The sequence below is a fragment of the Pungitius pungitius genome, chromosome 12 (genome assembly GCF_949316345.1).
Source record: "Pungitius pungitius chromosome 12, fPunPun2.1, whole genome shotgun sequence".
Lineage (NCBI taxonomy): Eukaryota > Metazoa > Chordata > Actinopteri > Perciformes > Gasterosteidae > Pungitius > Pungitius pungitius.
The window spans coordinates 11,327,276-11,347,755 of NC_084911.1; the positions used below are offsets into that span (position 1 = coordinate 11,327,276).

At 49.6% G+C, this 20,480-nt stretch overlaps 1 protein-coding gene across 1 annotated transcript in view; it reads right to left on the bottom strand.

Moving 5' to 3' along the window:
- The window catches only part of LOC119220165 (uncharacterized), an 81,690-nt gene extending 62,301 nt beyond the window's left edge, over positions 1-19,389 (bottom strand). The window contains 20 exon segments of the mRNA XM_062566210.1: positions 99-106; positions 577-693; positions 877-987; positions 1,381-1,432; positions 1,566-1,721; positions 2,231-2,373; positions 2,598-2,692; positions 3,333-3,539; positions 4,030-4,122; positions 4,274-4,396; positions 9,848-9,935; positions 10,955-11,134; positions 12,138-12,293; positions 12,660-12,811; positions 12,909-13,039; positions 13,442-13,616; positions 14,355-14,444; positions 16,747-16,903; positions 17,119-17,256; positions 19,384-19,389. Of these exon segments, the coding sequence (XP_062422194.1) occupies positions 99-106; positions 577-693; positions 877-987; positions 1,381-1,432; positions 1,566-1,721; positions 2,231-2,373; positions 2,598-2,692; positions 3,333-3,539; positions 4,030-4,122; positions 4,274-4,396; positions 9,848-9,935; positions 10,955-11,134; positions 12,138-12,293; positions 12,660-12,811; positions 12,909-13,039; positions 13,442-13,616; positions 14,355-14,444; positions 16,747-16,903; positions 17,119-17,246 (2,362 nt within the window). The 5' untranslated portion in view covers positions 17,247-17,256; positions 19,384-19,389.
- Positions 19,390-20,480: the final 1,091 nt, after the last annotated feature.

Consider the following 20,480-nt stretch of genomic DNA (forward strand, 5'->3'; position numbering starts at 1 on the left):
GCGCGTGCACCGTGTGCTGATGCGTGTGCTGTCAGTTGCCGAGAGCAACAAGAGTCACTCTGCCTTTAGGTTAGTGTATGTGGATTCATAAAACTGACTGCAGAGCCTGATTATGTTAGCAAAAGCAAAACTCTCCATGAAATACTCTTTTCCTTGTGAAAGGGCGGCGTCACTCTCAAAATACCATTTACAAGGCAGAAAAGTAGAAACATTCAACTGTTAAAATGACTAGATTTTTCCTTTAAATCTATTGAAAATCAGGAGGAAATGCATCCACGATGTGAATGAACATTAACGTTCCTTTTCTTTTTAACTCAATGTAAAATTGCAGGTTTTGCTCTGTTTGACCAAACACTTAAAAACAGGAGAAGTCTCCAACAAAAGCATGACGGCATGCTGAACAGAAAAAAAGAAAGAAATTACAACCATTATTAACATTTCACATTTTAGCTATCTGAAAAAAAAGAGAAATGAATGGAATTAAACCATGACAAATGTCAATGCGGGTGGGGCGATTTTGGGAAGCAGGGTTTGTTTGGTGTTGTCACGGGGGTTAAAGAGGTCAAAGGTCAGGACTGTTGGCCGCCCCACTGGCTCTCTACGGGCCGCCGGAGGAGCTCCTCTACATGCCGCGCCACGTCCATGGTGTCGTCCAGGTCGAAGTCTCCCTCCGCGTCCAACATAGATTCACTCCTGCCACAGGACACAGAGTGGAGCCAAAGCACACTCAGACAAGCTGGCAGCACATCACCCAAAGAAAAGAAGAAAAAAAAAAAGACCCAGCAGGAGCGACAAGACACTCTTTATTCTACAGAAAAGGCACATGCACACTGGGATGGACCGGGCTCATAGGTTTCAAAGGACTTGTTGACTCACATAGGTGGGAATATGCCGTAGGTGTGAGGGTGACTGGCGGGTGCTGGGGAGGCGCCGTGATCCATATAGGTTGGATTCCCACTTGCTGGATCTGGATTGGCTGTAGTAAACCTGTAGACACACACACACACACACACACACAATTAAAGCCTGTGAGGCTCTGTTCAGCAGTTGCCAGAGCAACTACCCTCAGCGTGTTTTCCAGGCCTCGCTGCATCATTATGGACTTTCTCTGAACCAACCGCGGCGAGAGGCGGGGAGCGGGGCTCGCTAACTAACAAGCCTAACTCTAATGATGAGTGGAGGACAAGCTCGCTCAGGAACCGTGGCCGTCCTTAATTGGCGTCCTCCAACTGTAACAGCTGACTAATAGCTGATCTGAATTCAGGGTTCAATATTGCGTGATCAACTCAAAATGTTGACGCGAGGTGCTAGAAAAAAGAAAAGAAAAAAACGGGTGGGTGGATGGAGAACGCGAGAAAAGGCGGACGGGAAGCTACTTACTCTGGCACCACTTGTTTGATTTGCGGCTTCACGTAGCCGTCCACCGCTTTGGCTTTAAGACGAACGAGCACAGGGAGACAGAGAGAGAGACAGAGAGAGATTGACAGGTCAGTGCGCTCGTCATGCAACAATCAATACATCCGTTTGCTGCACAGGCTTTGAAGCCGGGATCTTCAATCGCTTACAGAGGGGCGGGGTGTAATATTTGGAGAAGACCTCGTCCTTGGGTCTATCGGGGTAGAGGAACAGAAGGTGATTGAGGTCGCTGATGCGGTCGGCCAGAGAGCGGATGGAGAAGTCTTTGGTTGTGTAGGGCATGAGGTTCCAAACCATCCTCTCACCTGGAGACGCACAACAGTCAGTCCTTCTCTTTGACATTTACATTTCACTCATTTTACAGTGTGTTCTTTTTGATCTTGCACAATCTAAAATCTGCTAGTTGCTGTTGTGTCATGAGCCGAAACTAACTCTTCAACCGGCCGCTTTGAACCTGCAATAAATGATTTGTTTTGGCCATGCACTTGCAGGCAGCGTGAAATGATTGAAAACAACATTGATACGTGACAGCAGACAGAAAGTTCATCGTCTGAAAACGGCTCTTTGATGGGCTGCCAAGCTGCAAGACGGTCTGACCTAATAGGAGCCTGTCTGAGGTTTTAGTCTCAGTCTACTCATCAATCTCAATAAACAGAAACCAACTGTGCGCTCCGCGCCAGGGGCCTCAAACCCTCCGGTTGTTTCTCGACGATCGAAGCATTCAGTATTTGCTTGCAGCTACTTATTAGCTGGTACACCTACAAAGCTTAGCAGTAATTAAATCCCCCAGACCTAATATCAAACAGTAACATACCTGCTTTGTTAGGATTTTCAGCCACCCAGGCGATTGTAATTCCTCCGATCTCAGAGTCACTAAAGCGGAGAAGGAAAGTCCCGTTGGGTTTGGACATCAGCATGTCCTGAGCCTGCTGCTTATTCACAAAGCCCAGTATTGCTCTGAAAAAGAGAGACAGAAAAAAGAAAGACATTAATATTGCAAAGTGCATTCCCTCACCGTTCCTAGTTTATGGAGGAGAGCGGATCCAACTCTCGATGCTGCCATGGAAAATCATCGCGAACTATTGCCAGAGTTGTAAAGATATTTTTTTGGTATTTTTCCCCCATTCTGGCACATTTAACGGCCAAATATTGAAACTGACACACACAACATATTTCCTTACCCGTCATTCCAGTGTGGTTTGAGGTGTTTCTTTGTGAGTTCCATCACGCCATCAAACCACTGCCAGAAAGTGAAGTTCCTCCCTGGCAAGCTTTCCTGTGGGTAAAATGGGATGTTTTAAAAAGCACAATGGATATGTTCATCTTTTAAAAAGGTTTCCACATTCCCTCATGTCCATAAATACAGAGAACAACGTGTTCGCGTCCCAGTTGTGTTTACGATGGAACGGTGTGCGTGGCCAGTTTGTGCAAACGTTGAGCGAGGAAAGACAACATCGGGTGAGGCAGCCTATGCACCACTCTGGAAACTGGATGTTCCTGTAATCTAATCACACTGATGGTGTGTGGTGAGTGTGAGTGCATTTTCTGCCACGGCCGGCTGCGTTGAGCCAGAAAATGAGGCCCCCAGCCTTTCACTGTGTGGACAAACAGGCCCATTAAGATGAAGACCCGGCCACCATTGAGGCGCTCCCTCTCTCTCTCAAGTTGACGACGGAATAGGGCTGCAGGAGCGCCGCAAATGGAGCATGAAATATTTCTGTGTATGAATAACCAAAACTAAATGGCTCCATGGGGACCAAGCCTCTGAGGCAGCTCACTGAAACTGGCCAGCAGGCATTTCAAAAATGCAAAGAGGAGAAAGCCTCTTTCCGAGTAAACCCACGCATTCGATTTGAAAACAGATAACTAAGTAATTATTAGCGCGCTCTCGGGCCGCGAGGGAGGGACCAGCTGACCCTGTTGAACTGTGACCAGGTCATAGTCATGTTGCGGTAGTCGTCGGGGTTGTTGCTGGAGCTGCTGAAGGCCTTTTGAGCCAGGAAGACCAGGTTCTCCTCCGACAGGCCTCGGTTACTCTGCACCTCGGCCTTGTATTTCATGTTGATGGCGTCGCAGAGCTGAGGCCAAACCACCTTGTCCGGCACGAGGAAAGGCACCCGTCCCTGTAGAGGCAGCGGAGACAGCAGAGGACTTGCATGAGCTTAAAGGACGAGAGTGAGGCGGCGGCATGAAATCAAAGCACATGGACAAAAGCAAAAGTAGTTGAGTGGTTATATTGCCTTATTGTTTCCGCAAGGACTACTTATTCTAGTTAATGGATGCCGATCAAAAAAAAATACATTCTATATGAAAACTTCATCATCAAATGCCCATTAAGGGCTATTCGACGGTTAGCGTTAGAACAGCAGCTACTTCAGCTAAACACCGTTAGCTCTGTCAGCCACGAGCAGCTAAACCATAACCACACAAAACCGTGTTGAGTGCTAACTAATTGAAAAAGTCGTTTTTTCAAAATTGTTCACTATTGTGTAAAGATATGCAGCCTTTATTAACCCTGTTTTGGTGCGTTTTTGACTGGGAAAAAGAAAGCGGGAAAAATGACAGATAAAGGTGCTTTTGATACAAAAAACTTTTGGATATACATTTACTCACCGGTTCTGCAAAAGCGTTGTCCCACAACACAGTAGCTGTGGCGTTATTGTCTTGGCTACCATGAACTATCACCACCACGGGAAGCGATAACGTCTGTCCAAAGAAAGGGGGTAGAACATCAGTTCAAGAATGCTGGAACAATAAATACTGCAAATCCGGCTGATGTTGCACAACGGCTAGTATAATTTTTGCCTCCCGGCTATTAGAATTTTTCCTTGAACTGTTTCAGGCTGTGACACCTTACCTTCACTTGAAAGACGAGTTCATTTCCTCCAACGCTAAACTGGGATTCGAACAGAATGGTGAACTTTTCTTCCGTGACCGATTCTGCTCCTCGCCTGTCCGATCGCTTGATCCTCTTCAAAGACTACATAGAAGATGTAAGAATGAGCAATACTGGCCAACAATGCAAACATCATCTGTACAGTATCTGCATGCATGATTGACTTTGAGTCAGTCTACACGGCCACGGCTGGAATGTCATCCATGGATTTAAAGCGATGTAGCGAGCGGCCCTACTGGAAGCTGCAGACTTGTGCACTGCAGTCCTCACTCAGTCACATGCCCATCTCCGTGGACGCTTCAATGCAGCTCTGCATCGTTGCTTCTCAATCGGTGTAATTGGTATTTCGATACACTCTAATTAATATAATCTAAATCCAAAAACTATAAATTACATTAATATTTTTGAAATGAAGCTATTTTGCACAAATGAAATACATACTGTGGTGGTGGGGTGTGATTAGCTCAGCTGCAGGGGGGGAGAGCTGGGAGGAGGGGTGCAGGGAACGGTGCCGGCAGGTAATAAGCGCAGCTGGGAGGCATTTGACTAATTGTCTCCCTGTGCTTAAGAACAGTGAGCAGGTCTGGAGAGGGACGCTGAACCCGGCACACAGAGCTCGGAACGCAGGAGCGAGCGCGGGTGGAGCGAGAGCGACGGCGTGCAACCCAAAAGAAATAACGAAATAACAAAATAAGGAAATAAAGAAATACTGAACTGAGCTGCCTGGTGTCCGCGTGTCCCTCCCTCGGGATCTCTGCTACAGTGGCACCCAACTAAGGAATGGAACCCGGCGATCACCACGCGGAGGGGATGGCGCAGCCGGCGGTCACGCTCGGGCGGATGCTGGGCGAGATCGCCGCGATGCAGCGTGAGCAGGCCGAGTCTAACCGGCACTTTCTGGGGGCGCTCCAAGCCCAGACGGATCGGCAGACCCGGGTGTTAGAGCAATTGGTGGCCCGGCCAATCGCGGCAGCACCGCCGACGGGTCCCCCGGCGTACGCGGGGGTGGTGCTGCACAAGATGACGCCGGCGGACGAGGTGCAGTCGTACTTGGAGATGTTCGAGGCGATGGCGGGGGCGTGCGGGTGGCCGGCGGACGAATGGGCGATCCGCCTGCTGCCACTGCTGACCGGGGAGGCGCAGACGGCAGCCCTGGGTCTGCCACCCGGGGCGAGGCATGACTACGCCGGGGTGAAGAAGGCCATCATGGACCGGCTGGGGCTCTCCCCCGAGGACCACAGGAGGCGTTTCCGGGAGGCGAGGCTGGGGCCGGAGGACCGTCCATTCGCCTTCGCTCAGCGGCTACGAGACGCGGCCAACAGGTGGCTGCAGCCGGGGGGCGCGGGCGGAGCACCGGCGGTGGTGGAGAAAGTGGTGGTGGAGCAGTTTCTGCAGGGGCTGCCGCCGCGGACCTCGTCGTGGGTCCAGTACCACCGCCCGGCGACGTTGGAGGCCGCGGTCACGCTGGCGGAGGACCACCTGGCGGTTCACCCCGGCGGACGGGGCGACGGCGGACGCCCGCCCGCGTCACCGCAACCAGTCCCCACGCCGCGAAGGAGGACCCAGCAGCCGGCCGCGGCGTGGCCCCTGCCGACGCCGCGATCACCAGCGCGTACCAGGGGGGCCGACCATGCGGAACCGACCGGGGCCGGCACTCTTCCCGACCCGCCGAGAGCGCCTCAACCGCCAGGGCAGGAGTGTTGGAGGTGCGGGCAGCCCGGGCACTACCGGCGGGAGTGCCCACTGATGGAGGTGGGCCAGACGGTGAGGGTTGCCGGACCTCCAACACCCTCCCCCGGTCCGGGAGCGACGTACTGCGTTCCGGTAAGGATCCAGGGGGGTACATACCAGGCGATGGTGGATTCGGGCTGCACGCAGTCCATGATCCACCAGAGGCTGGTTCGACCCGGGGCATTGGTGGAGGCATCGCGGGTGTGTATTAAGTGTGTGCATGGGGATGTTCACGACTACCCAGTGGTACCGGTAGAGATTAGGTTTGGGGGTAAAAAGCATAAGATAAAGGTTGCGGTTAGCTCCCGCCTTACGCACCCCCTAATCTTGGGGACGGACTGGGCAGGGTTTCATAAGCTAGCGGGGCAGTGTGCGGGGGTGCGATCACGATCAGCAGGGACATGCGGGATGTGTGCGGTGCTCAGTGGTGACGCGAGGTTGTCCGACACTGCAGACAGGGACGGGGAACCGACGGAGCCTCCCACGGAGACTCCGCGGGCTCCCGAATTACGCTCCATGGAAGATTTTCCACTGGAACAGTCTCGTGATGATACTCTACGCTCTGCCTTCGACCAGGTGATACGTATTGATGGTCACATGGTGCGCCCTGACACCGCATTATCATACCCGCACTTTTCATTGATCAGGGACAGGTTATACAGAGTGAGTCGTGACACTCGTACAGGTCAGGAGAACACCCAGTTGGTAATACCAAAAAGCCGTCGGGAAATAATTTTCCAGGCGGCTCACTATAACCCGATGGCGGGCCACATGGGTAGTGACAAAACTATGGACCGGATAACGGCCCGATTTTACTGGCCAGGCATTTGGGCGGATGTGCGCCGATGGTGCGCGTCCTGCCCGCAATGTCAGCTAGTGAACCAGCCGGCCATTCCGAGAGCGCCGCTGCGACCGCTCCCGTTAATGGAGGTGCCGTTCGAGCGCTTAGGTATGGACCTTATCGGGCCGTTTCACCGTAGTGCACGGGGATATCGCTTTGTGCTAGTTCTGGTGGATTACGCAACACGATATCCCGAGGCAGTGCCATTGCGCAACATCTCCGCGAGGAGCGTTGCGCAGGCGCTGTTTCAGGTCATCTCCCGCGTTGGAATCCCGAAAAGAGATTCTGACGGACCAGGGCACCTCGTTCATGTCACGTACACTGCGGGAACTTTACGAATTACTGGGGGTTAAGTCTATTCGGACCAGCGTCTATCACCCCCAGACCGACGGGCTGGTGGAGCGGCTGAATAAAACCTTAAAATCCATGATTCGTAAGTTCATTCACGACGATGAACGTCATTGGGATAAATGGCTTGATCCTCTGTTGTTTGCAGTACGGGAGGTGCCTCAGGCCTCCACGGGATTTTCTCCCTTTGAGCTGCTGTTTGGCAGGAAACCACGGGGGGTGCTCGACCTGCTTAAGGAACACTGGGAGGAGGGTCCGAGCCCCGGTAAGAACGAGATTCAATACGTCCTGGACCTGCGAGCCAAACTCCACACACTGGGTGAGTTGTCACGTGAGAATTTGCTCCAGGCCCAGGAGCGTCAACAACGGCTGTACAACAGAGGAGCAAAGCTGAGACAATTTACACCGGGAGAAAAAGTTCTTGTATTGCTTCCTTCCTCCAGCTCAAAACTCCTCGCCAGGTGGCAAGGGCCCTTCGAGGTCACACGGCGGGTGGGGGACGTCGACTATGAGGTGGTGCGATCTGACAGGGGCGGAGCTACGCAGATCTACCACCTCAACCTCCTCAAACAGTGGAGGGAGGCGGAGTCTGTTTCGCTGGTGTCCGCAGTAGCTGAGAGAGAGGAGCTGGGGCCCGAGGTTTCTAAGTCCACCGATCCGACCCGGCTCCACTTCGATGCCCATCTCTCTGCGGCCCAGAAAACGGACTTAGCCCGGTTGCAAAGTCAATTTAATGATGTGTTCTCTCTCCTGCCAGGTCGCACGGACCTCATAGCGCACCACATTGAGACGTCCCCGGGCGTGACCGTGCGAACACGGCCCTACAGGTTACCTGAACACAAGAGAAAAGTGGTTCAGCGGGAATTAGCGGCAATGCTGGAGATGGGGGTAATAGAGGAGTCCAACAGCGCCTGGTGCAGCCCCATCGTCTTGGTCGCTAAGAAGGATGGGTCTGTGCGGTTCTGTGTGGACTATCGCAGGGTGAATGACGTGTCACGTTTCGATGCCTACCCGATGCCCCGGGTCGACGAACTCCTGGACCGATTGGGCACCGCACGTTTTTTTACGACACTGGATTTAACCAAGGGCTACTGGCAGATTCCCTTGTCACCAGAGTCCAAGGAAAAGACGGCTTTCTCCACTCCGTTTGGATTATACCAATTCGCCATGCTTCCCTTTGGGTTGTTCGGGGCCCCGGCCACCTTCCAACGCCTCATGGACCGGGTGCTTCGCCCGCATGCTGCATATGCTGCCGCCTACCTGGATGATGTGATCATACACAGCACCACCTGGGCGGAGCATGTGCGGCAGGTGGGCGCGGTGCTGGAATCCCTGAGGCAGGCCGGGCTCACTGCCAACCCAGGGAAGTGTGCAGTTGGGCGGAGGGAGGTACGGTATCTGGGGTACCACTTGGGGGGCGGGCAGGTGCGCCCTCAGGTAGACAAGACCGCGGCTATTGCGGCCTGCCCGCGTCCCAAGACAAAAAAAGAGGTGAGGCAGTTTCTGGGGCTGGCCGGGTACTACAGGAGGTTCATCCCGGGCTTTGCGGAGCTGACCAGCCCCTTGACTGACCTGACCCGGAAAGGTGCCCCAGATCCGGTCCAGTGGACCGAGCGGTGCCAATGGGCGGTTGAGGGGGTAAAACAGGCTCTCTGCGGGGAACCCCTCCTCCACACACCTGACTTTTCTCTCCCTTTTGTCTTGCAGACTGATGCGTCGAGCAGAGGGCTGGGGGCCGTTTTGTCCCAGCAGGTGCAGGGGGTGGACCGCCCAGTCCTCTACATCAGCCGGAAGTTATCGGAGAGAGAGGCCAGGTACAGTACCGTGGAAAAGGAGTGCCTGGCCATCCGGTGGGCGGTCGACTCCCTGCGGTACTACCTCCTGGGACGCTCATTCACCCTCTGCTCGGATCACGCCCCGCTGCAGTGGCTCCACCGCATGAAGGATACCAACGCCCGGATCACTCGGTGGTATCTAGCTTTACAGCCTTTTAACTTCAAGGTGATCCATAGGCCCGGGACGCAGATGGTCGTGGCCGACTTCCTCTCCCGCCCTCCGGAGAAGGAGGAGGGGGGGGAGTTGGTTCGGCCGGACGGCTCCCCGGCCTAAGTCGGGCGGTGGGGGTATGTGGTGGTGGGGTGTGATTAGCTCAGCTGCAGGGGGGGAGAGCTGGGAGGAGGGGTGCAGGGAACGGTGCCGGCAGGTAATAAGCGCAGCTGGGAGGCATTTGACTAATTGTCTCCCTGTGCTTAAGAACAGTGAGCAGGTCTGGAGAGGGACGCTGAACCCGGCACACAGAGCTCGGAACGCAGGAGCGAGCGCGGGTGGAGCGAGAGCGACGGCGTGCAACCCAAAAGAAATAACGAAATAACAAAATAAGGAAATAAAGAAATACTGAACTGAGCTGCCTGGTGTCCGCGTGTCCCTCCCTCGGGATCTCTGCTACACATACTTAAATGTGTTATACTAGAATGTAAGTTCAAGCATAGCCAACTTGGAGCCACTCTAGGACATTGTGATCACACGTAGCTGACTTCAGCTTGAGCAGCACTCCACTACAGTCCCACATTTAGATATTCTACTCGGTGTAGTTACTTCACTTCAGAAACACTTACCATGTTCCTAAAGTGGGCGCTGAGAGTGCCAGTAGTCTGATGGTACTCCATCACGCAGTTATTGTTGAGAATCTCTCCGCTGCTATCACTGAAGGAGAGAGACGATAAGAGGGTTGAGTCAGTTAGGTGTAACGTCGGCTGTGACTCGTGCGGCCAGAATTATATTCTTCCCAGAACCGATTAAAACTAAACGATGGGCGCTGGGGCGGCGGGAGCGAAAGACGTGCGGGGTGTAGGAAGGATGTTACTCGTATAATTGCGTGGTCTAACTACCTCTATATTTTCTACATGAGAAAACTCCAAGTGGATGTCTCAGGGCTGCAGATTGGATGCCATAACAACTGGTTTGGATGAGGCACAGCAGAAGCTGTCTGACCTGATGACTCGCTCATCCCTACAACCAACCACTGGCTGACCTACAGTGTTGGAAGGTTTCTGTTTTGTCAGGAGGAATGTGGAACAGGCTAAATGTGGATTCTGCATCCACACCACAGATTCCTCTGTGGCATTGTTCACGTTCCAGCCACGTCTCTGTTTTAGGTATGGCAACACATTAGGACAGAGTTCATCCTGTGGTCCGATGAACCCTTTGGAAAACTAAGAATCTTCGTCTCATCGGTCCCCCTACATGAAGCAGGAATACTGAAACCTGTGTGTGCAGATGAGAGGGAACAATCCGACGATCACGTGTTGCTGCTTTGCCGTGAAAAATGTTATTATTATTCAATAATTAATTAAAAATAAACTGTATAGCTTAAAGTAGTAGTAGCAGCTAAATAACTATGTGCTTTTAAGATTTACGATTAGAATGAGCCTGTCATGTTCAGTCCTCTCCGATGAGTCTGCCACGTTTGCACAGGAGCTCCAAACCGACAAAACAAACTGCCTCCAGAGAGCCTCCGGCAAACTTTTCTTTTTTGAAGTCGAGCGAAGTTTTCCGACACGCTTGGAAAGCGAGAGGTGAGCGAAGGTGTGATTCAGTCGAATGGGTTAAATGAGTGAAAGGCGCTTACACACAGCTCCTTCAGATCTCAACCTACAGAAATTGCGTCATTATTTCTAGTGTTTTTCTGTTTTTAAATCCAGGGATTGGCACGGTGTACTTACTTCCTTGTATTCTCGTTCTTCAGCAGGGCCTTGGCCTGCTGTTCACTAATGATGGTGGCTTTCACCTGCGGCGGGTTCATGTGCACGTTCAATTTCCCACCCACCAGGAGGCGCACAGTAGCGGCGAACTTGGTTTGGGTTTTTAGCACCTGTGGGGGCTGTTTCTCGATAATGAAGGTGCTGCAGAGACAGGGAGTCAGACTTAATGAAAACTGTGGCTCAGGTCATTATTTCCCTTTTTTCTTTGCTGAACATGCTTTTTTTTGCCATTTAAAGAATCTAAATAATGTAAGAAATACTGCAAACAATACAGAAGGTAAACAACGACTGTTTAAAACATTCAAATAATTGTTTAAATATACTTTAAGTACAAATGACATATTTGGCAATACAATTCTGAAAGAAAAATAACGGTTTGTATACTAAAAGTCTGCAGATCTCTTCTCAGCTCTACTGACCTGCAGATTTGTGAACATTAGCCTTTGGAAATAACCATAGTGCAGTAATGGAAGGTATTGTGAAGCTATTGGAAGTAAGGTGTGATTTTCTGTCCAGCCAACTTATCAGCTTCTGGCTGACAAATGATAAAAAAACAACATGAGTTGCTTCGGCTGCAACGAAGGAAGATTTATGGGCTGCCACCTCTGAGACTAAAATGACAGTTCAGCCGACTAATCGACTGAGATTATGTTTCCATACCCAGCAAATGGCATGGCCCAAAGTTTGATAAAAGCGTATAGGTGATTCACTTACTTTGGACAAGTAGAATCTCATACAACCCAACTTCAAACACACCCTAACAATCCCCTTAAATACTGAGACTTTAACATTTATCTTACTAGAGTAAAAGACAACACAAACACTCTTTGTGGTGAAGTCATGGCCAAGACGGGAGTGTAGCGAGAATGAGGCAAGACTGTGAGACCAAGTCCGGGTCAGGCCTAGTAAAGTTTACTTTAAACTCTATTGCTGCAGAGAGCCATTATTGGGACCCATCGTTATGATGCGCTATGGTTCCCCTCACTGTGTGTAACAGTATGACTCGCTTGCAGGTAACAGTGAGCTACACACACGCTGGGCCTCACATCTTTGTTTTCAGACTGAATCCAATCGGTGGTTTCAGGCAAAATCCTTGAGGTTTTGATGAGCCCAAACAACAACAACAACAACAACAACAACACACCTGGTGACCAATGCTGAGATGATATCTGTGATTGTACTGCTGAGTTCGTTGAGCAGCTCTTCAATGGGTCCGGGGATGGGCAGCTGTTGCCTGAGGTGCTCTGCCCTCCGAATCTGCTGCCTGTTTTGCCAGATTGTTTCGGCTAACTTTTCACACCTGACACACACAGGCAGACACGCACACATCAAGAAAGAATTCATGCCTGTACTGAAGAATATATCACTGCAGCCCAACACTATAAATTACAACTGAAACAGGATAGTTCTGAACAACAATGAAAACTTGGATGGATTCTCCCAAAAAACAAAAAAACAAAACCTCAAATCAAACACATACTGTCTGAAAAATGAGTGATGAAGAGCCCAGAAAAGAGACCGGTCACATGGTCTGCTATATATATATGTGTTATTACTAGCCAAAAAACCCAGCGGTAGTCAATATAAAGGTTGTAAACCTGTGACCCTTTGCCTTGAGAGGAAGCCTAGCGGCTGTGATGTTGGTGGGAGGTGGAGGCCGGCTCACCATGACTGCAGGATGTCCAGGCCTCCCTCCGGCGGGCCCCCGTTGCCTGCCAGCTGCTGCCGTCTCTTCCACTGGATCAGCTCGTCATCCAGAATGATGGTCTGCTGCTTCCTCAACAGCTGCAGTGTTTTCTGGTGCTTCTCCGCCAAGTCCTGTGCACAAACGGAAAAGAGGAAGGGTGACTCTGGGTAACACGCGAGCAAGCTTGCGCTTACGTGTTTTGTTTCAGTGTGCACACTCTCGCCTCACCAGTCTGTATTTCTGTAGTGTGTTGGCCTCTCTGGTCAGCCATGCCTCCACGGTGGCTCTCTTGTTGAGAAGGGCGGGCTCCCGCAGCTGTCGGTCAGCAGGGGGCAGCGTGGTCAGGCTGCTCAGCTGAGCTGAAGGTGAGCGAGAGGGGGAGGTAACAATATTTTACATGCACTTATAGTGTACATACATGCACGCCCGGGAGGGATAATGATTTACTCAGGAGAACCACCTCTAGCGTACCACAGGCGCCATAACAGCGAGGTGCTGTTTTGTGAATGTTGCAACGTTAAAGCAAAGGTTGATGATTATGGAAGCTCCAGGTGTTTGCTTTCCAACGCTGATCGACGGGCAGCAGGTAACCATTCATAAAAATAACCCAAAGCAGCACTGCCACTTTACAATCGGAGTTCACAAAATGTCACCGACATTTGGAAAACGGTTCATTAGCTGCCTCCTCACAGTGTAGTCAGGCAGGACTGACAGCGCAGCTTTAAAGCCGCAGCAGCGAGACGCATGCCCTGCGGTCTCACCCTGGATGCGGAGGCTCTCCTGGTACTGGATGATGAAGTACTCCTGGTTGTGCTGAAGCTTGCGTAGATCGTTCTCCGTGTCCTGGGTCAGCAGGCGTAGCTCCTCAAAAGCTTGGTTGATCTGTTGGTATTTCTGAGACATGCTGTCCATCATCCCGCCCACCGGAGAGCTCGACTGTCAATTACAAAGTGGGATTGAGAGACAGGCACAGAGCGAGAGAGAGGGCAACTGGGAAGGCGTTGTGGCCTGCAGCATTGTCTGTCATCTGGGGTTGTTTATGATAGCTCGTCTGACTTGGGTATATTTGTGGGGGGATGGAGCGACACTATGAAACCAAGCTGGACTTCATACATTGAAGCCTGTGGCCCGCAGTAAAAGTGCAAAGTAGAGGGGAAGGAAAAGCTCAACCTATTCAGTCGGACTCCGTCAGCAAGGACTCTGTGCTGCCAAAAGGTTAAGATTAAAGACGGTGAAATTCAAATCAGTCCAAATATGCATTCCACTAATAGAAAGGGCATGTTGTGAATGCAAATCAATTCGCCACGGGAGTTGCTGAGAGTCACATGTTTTACGCACTGCTGGCTTTACGGTGTTACAACTCAGTGCTTTTTATAAACCGTGAAATATTTGAAGTTACTTTTCACTTGCAGTGGAGACACAACAAAAAGTTCACCTTTGCTAGTCCACAGGGAATGATTGAGAAGGTATTGTTTTTACAATAGTGCAAAGGAATCTGCAGACCTCCGGGCAATAACTGCAGGAACCAGAGTAAGCAGTTATCCAATTACCCGGCCTCAGTCAGTCACCATTAAGTACTCGAGCTTCTGCTTCTGCAGCCTCTGTGCATGAGTAATGTACAAACGAGCCACAGGTGTTTAGCTACACAAGTTTACATTTAAGTACGTCACTCACATTGGTAGCTTCTCGGACGAGCCTCTGCTCCGTGTAGAGGATGTGTTTGATGCACCGGACCAGCTCCAGCGGACAGCGGTCATACGTGCTCTGAAAGACAAGGAGCACATGTGCCTGCGTTAAGGCCCATTAGCCCCTGACGAGCGGAGCGTCCGCCACACACGGGACTCACCAATTTGGAAAGCTTGCCAAGTTCTGAAGGCAACGCGGCAGACCCACTAAATCCCATTAGATGAGACTAATGAGACCCATCTCTGAAGCACCGAGTACTTCATATGTGATTCATTAGCACCCACACACACATTGTCACCCACACTCTGCTGGTGCATGTGTTGAAATCATCTATTCTTTTTTTCCCCCTCTGATTGAACTGCATTAAAAGTTGAGTTGTATGAAACATGAAATCAAGTGTACGAGTCTACGAGGACACGCGGCACACTAAAGATGAAGTAAACAGCACAGGACATCAACAGGGTCGGGTCTCCCGTCTTATTTCCAGACGGGACACATTTCGCATGCATCCCATTCACATGAGGCAGTGCCTCCCCTATGTCATCATGAAATATAAAGAAAAATTATTAAAAATAATAATGATTAAAAAAAATTATATATATATATATATATGTCCACTGATTGCTAATCTGGCATATCGCCGCAGTGAATAAAGCCTGGAACACACCAAGCCGACGAACTAGAGGCGATGTGAGCAGACTGCAGAATCGGCTCACGTCGGCAGCGTTTGGGTCCAAAGTTTCCGCGTCACACCAAGCCGAATCTCAACACCCGACGGCCAAGTAGCACGTCCGTTCTGCGCCTGCCGTTTTTTTCTTCTAGTGCACTGGTTCGCTGGCAGAGCAGCCAATCAGAATGATTGACAAGCCCCGACGCCGATTCAACATGTCGAATCGGCTGTTAACAAAGCCTACGAGGACCGACTTCGGACGACGGTGCGGAACACACTGAAGAGATTTAGTCTGCTGACGCACGAAAACTGACCGACGGCCGACCGTCGGCTTGGTGTGTTCCAGGCTTAATGAGACAAAGAGACTGTTAAAACTAAAAAGATAAAGAGGACTTTTATAACAAAGTCATAGAAATGTAGTAAATGGCTGCCTTTCAGCACAACACAAGTTGTAGATACCAAACGTTGTGTATCGCATTTCAGCAGCCTACAGAAAATCACGGTACTTTGTTGCTATGCAACAGACAAACAACATTGGGACCTTTACGTTTGTTAGCCAAGCACCAGAATTTGTTTGATGATTGGCAAGAAGATTGACATTAATTTGTGCGTCTCATTCTTTGACATTGCTCATGACGTTCACCTGAATTGTCCTCTTTGGCTAACAGGTGCCCTAAATCGGTGGTGAAAGCTTACATTTTAGGGCACCTTTTTAGGCGATCGAGCTAAACGGAAATGACAACCAACGGTGCCCCGAAATCCAACCGTTATTTAGATCACCCCACTGATGTGCAAAGCTCAGGTCAATGCAAACTGGTAACATTACATTATGGCTCAATTCAGTACACTCTGTGTACTCACTCTCAACCAATCAGAACGCTTGATTTCATCTAACCGTATTATACAAGAATATACAATAGGGTATGTGAAAAATAACTAGTAGTCAATGCGCAAGCCGGCAGTTGAATGTTGAATTTATGCTACTTGAATTCATATATTTGGAATCTGACTTTACAGGAGTCAGTGCCTCCCCAGCCACCAACCTCACGTCACTGCCATTCAGCCACGTTGTTACTGGCACCGTGGGTAAAACACTGTGGCGTCGATCACATGGCGATTGGGGCTTGCCGTTTGAGGCTGCACAGCCAGCCCCCTTTACCCTGTTTCTCTGCCTGCTTTCAGGGAAGGGAGAAGACAAACAAGAGGACGGATCTTGGAACTCGATCATAAATAGCAGCTCTGGCTGGCTGCCAGGGCACTCACTTGGGTCGTCCTCTGGTTTTTCTCATGGTAGAAATAATTTGTTCTAAAAACATGTTGCCCACACAGCCGCAGGGACTAAGAGTTACATCTTCCAATCACTTGCTGCATCTCATCTTGTTTAAAGGTGAGAGTCTGGTGAAAAACATAATTTCATTTTAATATTCCCCTGGAGTCGTTGTAGTCTTAGTTGATTGTGTGAACAGTGGCCCCATTATGCTCTGGTGTTTTTGACTTCTGCCTTTCAGCTATGAATGAAATACCGCAGTCAATTCCAAGACAAAGAAAATTAAGGTCTCTACAGTTGATGTATAAATACTTGTTTTGGAATCTATTTACTGCAGTGCACCCTAGCCCCAAGACACTCAGTCAGACTGGCTGTACAGCCGGGAAGGTGCTGTGTGCTCTTTTTATTTGTGAGGCACTCGACAATACTTCCCAAAGACTTACCTTCAGCTGGCTGGCATAGTGTCCGAGTTTGATTTTCAGCAGAAAGCCGTCCTCTCCCACCTGGTGCTCCGCTTTGTTCTGAAGCTCCTGGATCAGACTGTCCAGCAGCCGTTTGGCTTTGAACTCCTCCTGTGGGTTCTCTAAGTCTATGGCATCCCTAATAACACGCACATACACAAAATACACAAGCACACGATTGAGACAATTGGAAATAGGCTTTCATTGTAATGTTAAATATATCAAACTAAGAGGAGCTGTCCAAATGCCAGTTCATGGTCAAACATTCATGTGAGCATAACTTATCATAACTACACATTCGCACACACACACACACACACACACTCATTACGTTTGTTCTGCAGAACAACTCACCAGAGCTGGCTCTCTATCCATTGGGACAGATAATGTCGCACCTCAATGGGGAAATGCTGACCGTACAGAGACTGCATCTGGTGCAGAGCATCTCCCTGGAGCTGCTGGGCCTGGATCCACACTGCCATCTTCAACGCCCTGGAGTTAAAAAAATAGGGGTCGTCGTCAATGAGAGAGCAGTGAACCATGTTTGAAGAAGAAAACAATCAAGCCAAAGTGTTAAGCTAGAGTCCTTTTCAGAAAGAGTGCGTGGGTGCTGGCCTGGGCAGCAACCATTAGCAATTTGGACTTCACTACGTGACTATCACTAACTACAATATTAACCAAGGGCACAACGCACATAATTGAGTACCCACGTCAGTTCGAGGGGTGTCAGGTTCCGTAGACCGCGAGGCTGGACTTAGCAAATATTTTATATTTGGGCCATTTTTCAGGCTTTTCTATTTTCAAAATAATGGGCCGTCACACGGCACCCAATCAGTTACTCCACAACCCTCATTTCGCTTGATCGAAAACAAACTTACATTGCAGAGATGCTTCTGGTTTCCCTCTAAGGCTGCAAGCCCTACTGGTTAAGCCAGTTATTTCTGTGAACATGTTTAGAGCTCATACAGTCTACTCTAACAGCTCCACTGTCACCATGTCTGGTTTCACTGGTATCACAGGACATTGAGTTGGGTCACTGCTGCTTGTTTCCAGTCAACACACCCACTCACCCTTCTCACAAAGTGGCACAGTCACTGTCAGTAAAAGATTGAGCGATATGAGTACGCTGGAAGTTTGTGGTGCACGCATGTGTGTTTGTATTTGTAGGAGCTTGTGGTGTAAGTGGTTCTTCTTGACAGTGTGTGCTTCTTTAGTGTGTCAGTGCGTATTGAATCGAAACAAACAGAACTCCACGTATTATCTTCACATTCTCTTTCCTTATCGTGACTTTAGTTTCCAAAATCCGCAGTGCATTCTCCATGCTGTTTCTGCTAAACTCTGATGTGGATCTAATGAGGCAATGAATAGATGTAAATAGATTTCTTTTTTAGGCAAACACAGCTCCAATCGCCACTCGTACCTGTGCTCAGGTGAGGGCCTGTTCCCTCCGTGTCTCCAGGCGAGCTGAGATCAGGAAGATAATTCCACTCCTTATGGTATTTGCCCCTGCAGACACCTAATCCTGTAAGCCTATGATAATGCTCATATCGCAGTGAGAGCCTCCTGACCTTTGACCCTTCCGGCTCGTCCTTATCCCATGGAGACACTTCAGGAAGAAGACACATTCATGCTGCTGCTACAGAAAAGCGTTCCGACACCTCAAGCTCGGATCCATAAATCCACAGACGGCTTCAGTAAACAGTGAGCCCAGATCACACAACAGCCGGGTTCAAGGGAAACTGTCCAGAGGAACTTTGCCCGTTTTGATAAAATAAAAAACGGACAAACGACTTCGCCAAAATGTTGCATGATGAGAACATCGTTAATTTACAGGTTAAATCAGATACAGGGTTTGATTTATACAATGTATGGTTATCATGTTTGACAATGGAACAGGAGTGGATATACTCCCTATTGTTTTTTTAAATCCTGATCATGTGCATTATGTTTCACCTGAACTGATTGTTTAAGCAAGTGATATGTATATATTTGTATGTTACCTTGCTGGTTTCTATGAGAAACGACGAGGTTCAAAATATAATAAATGTCACATTTCAAAATGCCCGTAAAAGGCCTTTCGATTGAGTGACATGTTTTATCTTCGGGCGCATCAGCTTTCATACCGTCAGCTGATTGGAGGAGAAACCGAACAGGAAGAGAGTTAAAACCTTTTCTACCACCTCTTTCTGAAACATTCTGCACCACCCTGTGTTACCCAAACAGCATGGCATGCTGGGAGATCGAGCTTTCAAAAGCGTGTCTGCTGTGTTGCGGAAAAAAACTAAAATGTCAATGAGACAAACCGGTTGTTTACAAGTCCGTCTGTCCCTTTAACAGTCTCTTTAAGGCAGAGCGCTGCGGGCGCCGTGTGCCCAACGCCGGCGCCTGGTTTCTCACCAGCGACGTGAGAAGGAGATGCTTCCCAGCAGCTGTTTCACTCGGACCGCATCCAAACACCCCGGCGTGAGCCCCACATATGCTGCGAGGACTGAGGCGGCTCTCTTTTTCCCTTTCTGTCCTCTTTATAAGAAACTTACAAAAAAGGTAGCTTTTTTTTTTTTTTTCCTCTTCACCGCTAGCTTCACTGCTGACTTTACAACAGAAGGAAATGCACCTTACCTCTTGCCTTCAGCTCCGTGTTATCATGTAACAGCAGGAAATTCGAACGAGGAGCACCGCAAACCTTAAACAGACAGAGGGAGAGATACAGAGAAAGAAAGAGAGAGAGTGAGAGAGAAAGCAAAAGGAGGAAGTGAGTCAAGCTTGGGTGCTTCTGAGGAAGCTATGTTTTTTCACAAGGACCTGAGCATTAACAAAAAAAAAAAAGCATGAGAGGTGCAGAGAGAGCCGAGAAGACGAAAGGGAAAGTGTGCAGATTTATCTTCACTGCTGTTGCTTTGGACACAAAGCTGAAGGATCACAGTCTCTTAGTGGTGTTACGCTGGGATCTCAGTGATGCTCCGATTCCAACTTCAGATGGCGAGATGTTAATAGAGGCCAAGAAAGCATTTTAAAAAGGGAACGCGGTTATTCTCCAAACTGTTTCTAATTACCATCATAAAAAAAAAAAAAAAAAAGGTTTATTTTTTTGAATTCGCAATGCTGATGAACACAGAGCAGAAATAAAACAGGTTGACCCTTCACACGGTATAGCTGGATTAGCTTCTTCTTTATGTGGAAATGGATAACCAAGTGCCTCCAATAACCCCTCACAGTACACACAGAAACTACCGCAAGGACAGTACAGTTTGTCCACATCAGGCCGGTTCAATTTTAAAACGCTATTTTTCTCTCAGCCGTTGTCGTTTGTCACAGATTCAACTCAGAAACAAATGGTGCGTTTTAGCTTTGAACCACAGCCTCGCAGACCTGTCACCGCGGAGCACGCGGGGGCCACAGCATCTGGAGGGGGGCTTATTGGGATCCAGACGGCTCTCATTCTCGGGTGGACCCCGGAGACGGAGAACAGCAGGAGGCCACATGCTGGCTCGGGGGCCTGCAGACAAATATGTCCAACTAAATTCCCTTCCGGTTGAGAATGATGGGAATTGTAATTGTCTGACCTATGACCTCTTTAGCAGGTGTGCATGCACTGCTCACCCCTCCCCTCTCCTCCTCGGACCTCCGTTTGGATGTCCTCCCTTGATCAGCGATCGATAAGTCATGTATCTCGATGCCAAACCCCCAGTAGTCCCTTTTCAGGCAAAAGCTTGTGG